At 36.3% G+C, this 12,259-nt stretch overlaps 1 protein-coding gene across 1 annotated transcript; it reads left to right on the top strand.

Moving 5' to 3' along the window:
* The first annotated feature begins 4,671 nt into the window (after positions 1–4,671).
* Positions 4,672–10,365, top strand: LOC110687731 (5-oxoprolinase-like). Its single transcript, XM_021864352.1, has 2 exons — positions 4,672–4,987; positions 6,164–10,365. Exon 2 carries the CDS (start codon positions 6,201–6,203, stop codon positions 9,999–10,001), a length of 3,801 nt encoding a protein of 1,266 aa, XP_021720044.1. The 5' UTR covers positions 4,672–4,987; positions 6,164–6,200; the 3' UTR covers positions 10,002–10,365.
* The last annotated feature ends 1,894 nt before the right edge of the window (positions 10,366–12,259 follow it).

Raw genomic sequence — 12,259 nt, 5'->3', positions numbered from 1 at the left:
GAAATTTGAGAAATCAATCATATCCATCCATTCCTTTGACCACAAAACTTCTCTTCGTTTGACAAAGTCAAAACACATTTTTTTGATCAATAATATATTTTCTCTATTTTTGTAATTGCAAAATTAGGGATTTCACGCTTGTTAATGCTCATTTTATAACACTAATATCTTAAATTGTATGTAGTAAAATCTATAGAAAATGAAAGTACAATTTTAAGACGAGTCTAACAAGTTTCACATGATTATTTTTATTAATGCATAAATCACAAAAGGTGACCAAGAAATTTGTTACAGTTTTAGTTACTTAAAAGTTTTTAGTTCGACTGGAAAAAGCACACTAAATCTGGTCTTATCATATGAGACCTGATCAGTATAGGCCCGACTCAGCTCGATTTTGGGCAGGCCATAGACATGAAATTCCGTCCCGAATTTATATTTTTGGGCGGGCCTTGAACATGCATTTACGCTTTTTTAATTGCTTTTTTTTTTCCGGTCCGAAAATGACCCAAAAAAGCCCAGTGGCCCAGTTAAAATTTGCGGGTTTGGGCGAGCATTTTCGGCCCAAACTAGCCTGACCCATAATGATGGGCTAATTTAAAGGCTTAGAGCCAGCCCGCCCAATGATCTCACATATTCATCCCAAACTTTGGCCAGACCCGTCTCAGCCCAACTAAGCGAGTTATCGAGTACGTATTTTTTTTCGCTGTCCATCCGATCCATGGCCATCTCTAGTTGGCAATCACCAAATTACCGCGGCTTCTCGACCCTTCTATATCTCATCCCAATTCACAAATTCCTTTCTTTCACTTTTCCACTCTCTCGAACCTTCCTTTCCTTCCATCTTTATGTTCAACCTTCAAACCTCATCTACCCATCAAACTTCTGCACTCTTCCTCTCACAAAAACTCAATCAATCTCCTCAACTTCATATCCTGTTTTACGACGCTTTTATTCTCTTCTTCGTCGCTTTAATCCTGACATTATGAGTCATATCCTTTCCATCTTTCTATTTTTTCTTTCATCTTCTTAACATTATTAAATCTGACTTCGTTTAATTCCCGAAAAAACCCACTTTTCAATGTTTTTTTTTTTATTTTGAAATTAAATAAATTAAAGAATTTAACTTGATCTGGGTTTTTCCGGGAATCAACGAACTTTTGTTTAATTTGTTAATTTTTTTTGTAAATTTTTCTGGGTGTTCTTTGTTTGAGCCTTAATTCAAGCTGAACGCGGAAATCAAAGGGAGAAAGATCGTGAAAGAGCTCAAGCTCGCAATTCTAGCAAAACTAAGGCGTCTAAAAGCGACGGTTTAACACCTGAGCAGCGTCGAGAAAGGTACTTTTTTACAGATTTTTTTATTAAATCAATTAATTTTCAAATTCTGAGAATCAATTATAATTTGGGTTCTGATTTGATTTATATAGGGATGCAAAAGCTTTGCAAGAGAAATTAGCGAAAAAGAAGTCACAATCTGAAAGCGAAAGCAAGAAGGAAGTAGGTAAAACTAGGAAATAATTGATAATTTTCACCCCCAAAATTGTTTAGGTTGTAAATTTTAATTGACTTAAATACGGGTTGGAAAATTTTTGGGGGTTTGTATTGTTGTAACATTAGTGTGATTGATCTGATCTAGGGGATTATGGGTTTGAGGAGTTCAAAGGGAGTGTCTTATTTTTGAGTTAATTGTATTGAAGAATAATGGTTTCTTTGGTAAATTCGGCAGTTTGATCTGGCTTCTGAACCTTAAATTAATATCTAATTGTTGATTGATAGTGATTATCCTTTCTTTCTGTTTTATAACTTTGATGTTTTATATGGATTCAATGCAATTTTTGTTTGATTGGAAGTTTATGTTTTGTGTTATGCGGATTCTTTATTTCTCAAAGTCGTATACTTGAACCCGTACCCAATTACCCGTGTTGGATCTGAGAATTATAGTAATTTTATATAGGTATGTTGGAGAATTGGGGATTGCCATGGTTGTTGCAAAGTTTGCTTTGGTTTGGTTTCCACACAAAAGTTAAAAGCAATGAATTTGATATTTCATTTGTTTATTTTATGTCTTGTTTGGGCTGTACAATTATGATTTTGTTGCCTTGCTCTATTTGGTGTTGCAAGATTTAGAGAAATGTTTGGTGTGGTACCAAGTGATGTCTATCTGATTTTTTTTTATAGTGGACTGTCATTGATTAAGCAGAACTCGTGTTTTGGGGCTGTATCGTTGAATTTCTTGAGCTTGGATTATATTCTGGGTTTGTATTGTTGATTTTCTTGAGCTTGGGTTATATTTGCAATTTTATCGGTGAATTTCCTGAGCTTGGATCGTCTTTTGGGATTGTAGTTTGATTTTCTTGAGCTTGGGTCATACTTTGGGATTGCAATGTTGAATTTCTTGATCTGTAATTACAATTTGGGATTGTAGTGTTGATTTTCTTGAGCTTGTGTCATATTTTGGGATTGTAATGTTGAAATCCCTGAGCTGGAATTACATTTGGGATTGTATTGTTGAATATTTTGAGTTTGGTTCATCAATTGGAAATATGGAATTGTATTGGTGAATTTCTTTAGCTCATGACATATTTTGGGATTATAATGCTGGATCTTTTGAGCTTAGGTCATATTTTAGGATGTATTGTTGAATCTCTTGAGCTCGGGTTACATTTTTGGGGTTGTATTGTTGATTATTTTGAGTTTGGTTCATATATTGGAATTGTTGGTGGATTTCTGAACTCGGATTATATTTTGGGATTGTATTGTTGAATCTACTTGTGATTGTATTGTTGGATTTCTTGAGTTTGGGTCACAATTTGGGGCTGTACTGCTGAATATCTCGAGCTTGGTGTAAGAGTGATGTTAGAAGGTTAAAGATGGAGTACTTTATAAGATTATATAGCCTACAGGCTGCTGGTGGTCTGGTGCCGACCATAGATGTTCTAACGATCATCATGACTTTCATCGGTCAGATGTTTAGATTTTCTTCTGAATTCAATCAGATTATAATGGAAGATCAATCCCCAAGCAGCCCAAAGAGGGTCATCATTCTTAGCCATTTATGGAGCAGCTATCATAAATCCGCCTTGCTCGCTCTTCCCCTGTTTTCATGGCTGCTAGTGCTTTCTGCCTAGGGGTGGTCTTGTAACTGTATATATCTGACTTCAGTACCTTGAACAGGAGCTGATTATGTATAAAGAGTGCCAAAATTGTTTCTTGCTTTGAACTTATGCATTGCGATTCTGAAACATTTTACATAGGAAAACCTTCAACAGAGTACATTGGAACTGCTGTGGATGTGAGGTCAGAGCATTAGTACTTCCAAGTACATGTTACATGTTCTTATGATGAGAAATGGTTCTTATGATGAATACAGTGTATGGTCATATGCTCCAATGAATACAGTTTTTTTCTTTTCTCTCGAGTGGTGATGGAATATAGCCAATTTTTCAGAGGATCTGGAGATCACGGCGATCTTGTCTTGACTTGACATTATCAAAAGTTTACTGTGGCACATTTTCTATTGAGTGTAACTTCCTATTAAATTACCATTGAACTAAGTAATTTTTGAGATCTTTTGGTTGATGGCAACTAAGTAATCCTAGCTGTGGATGACCCAAATTCAATGGTAATTATCCTAATCCTCGATGTCCGTTGAATGGTTCATAGTTCAAAACTTCAAAATCTGAAAAAAAAATACTCGTATGCATTAGAAGTTATGATACATACTAACATACTGCATTTAAAAGAATGAGGCAAATGGACAAATGGTTGAATTTTGGTTGGAGTTTGTCAATTGTAGAATTAACAAATGCTGAGTACTATTTCAAAATGTTAGAATACCTATTTTCAATTATCTTAAATATCATGGATTCATGGAAGCTAAATGATAAATTACCTAAAACTATACGGGTATACGAGTATATCTATAGTATATACATAGCATTTCTTAAGGTAATTTTTCGAAACTATTTGACCATTTTCAACTTCAATTACCCTTTTACCACTTTATTCCTTAAGTTTTTCTCATTTACACTTAACACGATTTCTAAAGTATTATTTGCTCAATGCTACTTTGAATTTTATGTTAGTACAGATTATAAAAGAAATTACGGAGTATATAAATTCACATGACAACAATCCTGATAAGATTTAACATAATTTTTTTATCTCTGTCATACGCAGTACAAGTCAAGTTTTGAATAACTTCATGTCTATCTAAAAACACTTTTATTTGCTTATTATAAAAGAAAAATGATAAACATACCCCTTAGGCTATGTATAAAAAGCTAAAAAAGGAAATATTTAGAATAAAGTAACATTAATTACACCGATTTGTGCGTAATTTTGTCATGAAATCCAACTTAATTCCATTTTAGGAAGTATATTTAATACTTATACATAGCTCTAAGGGCTACATATATCATTACTCATTATAAAAAGTTGTTATTAAAAAATTATATATTATTCCCCCTTTCTCTAAATATTTGCTCCATTTGACTTTTCAAGGTCTCCAAGATGCATATTGAAACGTATGTAATCCCATTTTCGTACGATATACAATGAGACGAATTTAACAAGACCTCACATGACTATATTATCTTTTATTAATTACTGTGAATTTTTTATCAAAGTTTTTGAAGTTTAACTCATTTATTTGCAATGTAGTAAAAAAATAGGGACAGAAGGAGTACGTATTAAAATGCTTTGAACAAACACATATGCTTATTTCGTATTCTGTAGTATACAACTCTATTTGATCTCATGCCAAAAGCACGAATTGCTAAAAAAAAAAAAGTTCATGTAAATAGTGCAAAAGGTAAAATAAAACGCTTACAAAAGAATAATACTTTGCCATTGAGGTTTGACCATTTGAGAGTTTGGGATTAGAAAGGTGTCTTTTTCTTGAAACAATTATAAAGTTATTAGTGTGGAGCAGAAAACAAAATTCGACAGCGCTTTCTCTCTACTCACTCACACATCTTTCGCGAACCAGGTACATCTTTCTTCTCCTCCCTTTTTCATTTTCTATTTATTGGACTTTGGATAATATATTACGGATTTTATTTCTTGATTTAACTATATGATTTGATCATTTCAATAATTTCTTAATTATACCATTAAATCAGTTGTCTTATAGTATATGCACATCCAAATTTGCTGAAATGTTTTCTTGAATTAATTAGATGAATTTGATTTTGGTTGTGGATCATCTTGTTAAGTTCTTTACAGCTGCAAACTTTATGGTGTGGGATTGAATCCAAGATTTCACTTTCTTTTTTTATTAAAATAAAATTGCATTGGAATTATCTATTTATCATTGGGATGTGTAGAATGATTAAAAATAAGCAGGAAATCACTCCGATAATTGTAGAAAACTCAAATTTTAATGATTAAAAATGAACAAAATAAGCATGAAATCAATCCGATAATTGTAGAAAACTCAATTTTTTTTAAAAAAGTGAGTAAACTGAAGTATGAGTATTGGATATTCGGATTACCTATCTGCTCTGGAAATTGGAATATTTGTACCCTTCCTGGGATGAATCTATCATTGCTCGAAAATGTGGATTCGATTCGCTTAGGCTATACTTTGTATGATTTTCAGGCATGGGTAGTATACTTGGACACTTCATTTTAGTTCAAAATTATGTAAATCTTTCACAAGAAAAGCCAGGTCGAACACATGGACACATACCCGTGTCGGATGTGGGCACCCAAGTCCGAGTAGCATAGTGTGTGATCATCCACTTACTACTAGCTCCTCTAGATTGTACAGTCAATGTGATCTCTAGGATTGAATTCCCTTGCTTTTTTGTAGCTGTGACGTAGACAGTTCTGGGAGTTGGAAGGAAAAATAGGTTTGGTGATACATTGTAGCTGTGACAGAGACAGTTCTGTGCCTATTATCCTTGGAAAGACCGAGTTTTTTTTTTCATGGCCTTGGGTTATGGCATTATGGGTACCTTCTATTTAGTGAACCATTAACCACCCCCCATCCCGCCACGGACAACACTTTTTTCTATGTCCCTTTTTCAAGTTTTGGCGACTTTTCAGTTTTAGGGAGATGTCTGAATCACTGAAGTGATGTCTGTGATATTTATTGATTTTTTCACTTTTCATGGAGATATTCATTGGTCACATAAACTGACATTTTCCTGTGAATAAACAGGATAGGATTATCTGATTTCAGGAAATTGCGTGTTCAAATGGGAAGCATCAGTTCTCAGAAACTAAGGTTTTGCATTGATCGGGGAGGAACATTTACTGATGTGTATGCTGAACTCCCTGGTCAAACTGAAGGCCATGTTATGAAACTTTTATCTGTTGATCCTTCTAACTATGATGATGCTCCAGTTGAAGGCATCCGGAGAATTTTGGAAGAATACACCGGGGAAAAAATTCCTCGATCCTCCAAGATCCCCACTGACAAAATTGAGTGGATAAGGATGGGTACAACAGTGGCTACAAATGCCCTGTTAGAGAGAAAAGGTGAGAGAATTGCACTTTGTGTTACTCAAGGCTTTAGGGACCTTCTGCAAATCGGGAATCAGGCTCGCCCAAACATATTCGATCTTACTGTATCCAAGCCTTCAAATTTTTACGAAGAGGTCTTGGAGGTTGAAGAGAGAGTTGAACTCGTTCTTGATACAGAAGAAAACGTCAAGTCATCAAATGTTGTTAAAGGTGTTTCAGGTGAACTGGTGAGAGTTGTAAAGCCTTTGAATGAAGAATCCTTGAGGCCTTTGCTGAATGGGCTGTTGAAGAAGGGAATAAGCTGTCTAGCTGTCGTGTTGTTGCACTCTTACACCTACCCACAGCATGAAATTTCCGTGGAGAAGTTAGCCTTGAGCATGGGCTTTAGACATGTGTCCTTGTCATCAGCCTTGACACCTATGGTCCGAGCAGTTCCACGAGGTCTAACTGCTAGTGTGGATGCATATCTCACCCCAGTTATCAAAGATTACTTGTCTGGATTCATATCTAAGTTTGATGAAGGCTTAGGGAAGGTTAATGTTCTATTTATGCAATCAGATGGAGGGCTAGCACCTGAAAGTAGATTTTCAGGTCATAAAGCAGTTTTATCAGGCCCTGCTGGTGGTGTTGTTGGTTATTCACAGACTTTGTTTGGGATTGAAACAGATAAGCCTCTTATTGGGTTTGACATGGGCGGTACATCAACGGATGTCAGTCGTTATGCTGGTGGTTATGAACAAGTACTCGAAACTCAGATTGCAGGAGCAATTATTCAGGCTCCTCAGCTTGACATAAACACTGTTGCCGCTGGTGGAGGATCAAAGTTAAAATTCCAGTTTGGAGCCTTCAAGGTGGGTCCAGAATCAGTGGGTGCTCACCCTGGCCCTGTTTGCTACAGGAAAGGAGGTGAATTAGCAGTTACAGATGCAAATTTAGTGCTGGGCTATGTTATACCTGATTTCTTCCCTTCGATTTTTGGACCCAACGAAGACCAGCCTTTAGATGTCCATGCAACCAGAGAAGAGTTCAAGAAGCTTGCTGAGCAAATAAATTCGCACAGGAAGAACCAGGACCTGTCGGCAAAAGATATGTCTGTTGAGGAGATAGCGCTTGGGTTTGTCAATGTTGCTAATGAGACAATGTGTCGTCCAATACGTCAATTGACAGAGATGAAAGGCCACGAGACACGGAACCATGCTCTTGCTTGCTTTGGAGGTGCTGGGCCCCAACATGCTTGTGCTATTGCTCGGTCGTTGGGTATGAAAGAAGTATTAATCCATAGGTTTTGTGGTATACTGAGTGCATATGGCATGGGACTAGCTGATGTTGTGGAAGAGGCTCAAGAGCCATATTCTGCTGTTTATTGCAGTGAATCGGTTCAGGAAGCCTCTCTTAGAGAAGCTAAGTTGCTGGAGCAGGTGAAAGACAAACTGGAAGAACAAGGTATTAAAGAAGAGAACATCAAAACTGAAACTTATTTGAATCTGAGGTATGAGGGTACAGATACAGCTACTATGGTCAAAAAACAAGAAGACGATGATGGATCAGCATTCGACTACACTACTGAATTTGTAAAGCTGTTCCAGCAGGAGTATGGATTCAAATTGCAGAACAGAAACATCCTTGTCTGTGACGTAAGAGTTCGGGGCGTGGGAGTCACTAATATTTTGAAACCCAAAGCTCAGAATCCTGCTTCAGAAAACCCAATCAGTCATTGTCTTTTCAAGGTCTATTTTCAAAACGGGTGGCAAGAGACACCTGTGTTTAAGCTTGAAAACTTGGATTATGGTCATGCCATCCCTGGCCCTGCTATTATCATGAATGGTAACAGTACAGTGATTGTGGAGCCAAATTGTAGAGCTGTGATAACAAAGTACGGAAACATTAAAATTGAGATTGACTCAACTTCAAACATAACAGTTTCAGACAAAGTTGCAGATGTTGTGCAGCTTTCAATTTTCAATCACAGGTTTATGGGGATAGCTGAGCAGATGGGACGGACTCTACAGAGGACTTCAATATCGACAAACATTAAGGAACGGCTAGATTTTTCCTGTGCTCTTTTTGATCCTGATGGAGGGCTTGTAGCGAATGCCCCTCATGTTCCTGTACACCTTGGCGCTATGTCAAGTACTGTTTGTTGGCAATTGAAGTACTGGGGTGATAATTTGAATGAAGGAGATGTGCTGGTCACTAATCATCCCTGTTCTGGTGGTAGCCATCTTCCTGATATAACTGTTATCACTCCTGTATTTGATGATGGAAAACTGGTCTTTTTTGTGGCTAGTAGGGGTCATCATGCTGAAATTGGAGGTATTACTCCTGGAAGCATGCCTCCTTTCTCCAAGGCTATTTGGGAAGAAGGGGCTGCTATCAAAGCCTTCAAGCTGGTTGAAAAGGGTGTGTTTCAGGAAGAAGGTATTGTCAAACTTCTCCAGTACCCATGCTTTGATGATCCTGCTCATAAGATCCCTGGAACCCGGAGGCTCCAAGACAATTTATCAGATCTCCATGCACAAGTAGCTGCTAATCAAAGAGGCATTTCACTTATCAAAGAGCTTATTGATCAGTATGGCTTGGAGACTGTAAATGCATACATGAAATATGTACAGCTCAATGCAGAAGAAGCTGTTAGGGAAATGCTGAAATCAGTGGCTGCTAAAGTGTCAGCTCCATCTAGTGGACCTGAAGCAGGTGACAGTGTAACCATTGAAGAAGAAGATTATATGGATGATGGTTCTACTATTCACCTCAAACTTACAATTGATTCAAAGAAGGGAGAAGCTTTATTTGATTTCTCTTCTACAAGCCCTGAAGTATACGGCAATTGGAATGCACCAGAAGCAGTTACAGCTGCTGCAGTTATATATTGCCTTCGCTGTTTGGTCAATGTTGACATTCCTCTAAATCAAGGCTGTCTTGCCCCTGTAAAAATCTACATTCCTCCAGGTTCTTTTCTTTCTCCAAGTGACAAAGCTGCCGTGGTGGGAGGCAATGTTCTCACATCTCAGAGAGTCACTGATGTCATACTAACTGCGTTCCAGGCATGTGCTTGCTCTCAAGGTTGCATGAATAATCTGACTTTCGGGGATAACACATTTGGTTATTATGAGACTATTGGAGGTGGATGTGGGGCGGGTCCAACATGGGATGGTACTAGTGGTATCCAGTGTCACATGACTAATACTCGCATGACCGATCCTGAGATTTTCGAGCAGAGGTACCCAGTCATTCTGCATAAATTTGGTCTTAGAGAGAATAGTGGCGGTGCTGGGGTTCACAGAGGAGGAGATGGGCTTGTGAGGGAGATTGAATTCAGGAGGCCAGTCACAGTCAGCATTCTTTCTGAGAGACGTGTTCATGCTCCAAGAGGATTGAGAGGAGGAAAAGACGGGGCTCGTGGTGCTAATTACCTAATTACTAAAGATAAGAGGAAAATTTATTTAGGAGGCAAAAATACCGTTCATTTACAGGGTGGAGAAACTATAGTGATTTTAACTCCAGGGGGAGGGGGATTTGGTTCTACTCTCTAGAAGCTAGATGCTGCCAATAGAACATTGAATGTGTACTTACCAAAGGTAAAGCCTGCATTATTTGAAATTGTAATGTTGGCTATGATTGTCCAAGGACCTGCTCACCATACAAATAGCAAGAGCTTCCTTTTTTTTTTTTCTTTTTTCTTTTTCTTTTTTTTTTCTTTTTTTTTTTTTGACTGAGGTGAAAATAAAGTGTAGTTGAAACAATAAAAAAAAAAAAGCTTGTTGCTAATTTTTCTATGTTAATCAAGAAAAAGATCAAAGAAACGACGCCAACATGTAGCAACGCTAATATGAGTAAAAGTGGTGATTGTTCATTTCTAAAATCACTCAAAGTATTATATATGGAGTATTTTCTTAACCTTGTGATATTTTATAGTAAGAATTTCTTTCTAAGAGTTTTTTGGTTCATTTATGCAGCAGAGTATGAAATTTTTATACGAAAGCATTCTTATCTTTGTTTAATGTGATCTAATGTGTAATATCTGCTTTGATGTTCCCTTTTCTGGGCTTTCGAATCCTGTGGAGCAAAATAATTTGTCATGACATTTATGTTATGACTATGGTAATATCCATGAGTATACTGAGATTGAATTACATTTTTGATCCAAAGCCTGTTGCAGTAATCCTGTTGCATGTCTGCATAAAATTAGTCTCCTGGTTGGTTCTGATTTTCTGTACTTTTTGTTGATGCCTCTGTTTAGTATTATTGAGTCTGTGTTTGTTTACGTTGCATAAAAGTGGTTGCACTCGTACTGTACGTCGAAATTTTTCTCTAGGTGTTTCGGGGTGCTGATTGTTCGTGTAAGTTGTGCCTGAACATAACAATCTGTGAAGTGTAGATGCAGCTTTCTACTGTGCACTGCCTCTATTCCAGTTTTCCTCTGGTGCAGTTTTTAATAAGTACAGTCTGCCGAGTAAACACCAGCGAGTCTGATCAACCTCAGTCTGCCTTGGGAATTATTAATTTGGGCTGAAAAGGCCAGCTTAATATAGGAATTGGGTCAACCTGGTTAGGGCTTGGCCCAGTTAGACCGATTCAATGAATTATAAATTGATCTCGGAGATTGGGCTTTTTAGTCCAAACCTGGTGCAATTTTTTGTGATATTTGGGCCTTAAATTGAGGGCATTTGGCAAAAAAGAAATAAATTATAATGAGTTTACAGTTTACACAGCACCTTCATACTAATGGGATGCTGTGTAGTCAATAGTCCTGATTTCTGTGAAACACCCTTTGTAACACAAGATTCAAGAGTTAAGGTATCAAAGAATCTAACCATGTTACTTATTCTATTGACTTTAATTTGTAACTTTAATACTCTTTAATTACACATGCATGAGATCTATGATATGTCCTTTTTGTTACAAAAATATTTGGATGACAATCTTTTTTTGTCAACAAAAGCAGCAAAATATTTTATTGTAAAGAAAATGATTAGTTTATTGTTAATTGTCATCTGATGTCAGAGTACTTGACCATTCATTTGGATAGTAGTGGCTCTTTAGAAGGCATGTTTAGTGATGGCATAATGAACAAAGTTTGAGAACTAAAGTGTAAAATTAAAGTGTAGGTCTTGTATAGAATGCTTATACTCACTTCGAATGTCATAAAACACAATTATATGTGAAATCGAGCTTACGAGATTGGGTAATTATGCATGTTGTATGCAATACAACCGATGTATATAACTTTAAGAGTTTTGTCACTAGAAATATTTTATCACGAGGTAGATGGTCAAATGACCAGATTGGTTAATAAAAAAGACTCATAATGACAATTTGGTAAAATAAAATAGCTCCAGAGACAATTTGGTAAAAAAAGCTAACATCAAGTGACAATTTGGTAAAAAAAACATCTCAGGCGACAATTAACCCAAAATATACAAAAGTTTTCGAGAAACTACCCGCAAATGCTTAATTAAGTTCGTTTTCGTGTTTTAAAAAAAAAAAAAAAAAAAAGAGGTTTGTTTCTCGTGGTTTCTTACCTAATTTTCCAACCACTTTTTTCAGAACTAACAATTTGAAGAAAAATTATTATTTTTCACTTGATTTTCCTACCCTTATTAATGATTTTTTTTTAAAAAAAAAAAAGGTTGGAAACAAATTTCATATTGGGATTTATAAGCAAAATAAAAGGAGATGACATATTAATTGTAATTTTTAAATGGGAAAAATAAATTTAAAAAACACAATAACAAATTAAAGGCTTTCTTGGCATTGATTTTTGTTTTCAGTTTTCTGTTTTTTTGAAAAC

This window comes from Chenopodium quinoa, unplaced genomic scaffold (assembly GCF_001683475.1).
Source record: "Chenopodium quinoa cultivar QQ74 unplaced genomic scaffold, ASM168347v1, whole genome shotgun sequence".
Classification (NCBI taxonomy): domain Eukaryota; kingdom Viridiplantae; phylum Streptophyta; class Magnoliopsida; order Caryophyllales; family Amaranthaceae; genus Chenopodium; species Chenopodium quinoa.
Note: the sequence above shows the minus strand (reverse complement) of the source record. Positions and strands in the feature narration are given on the sequence as shown.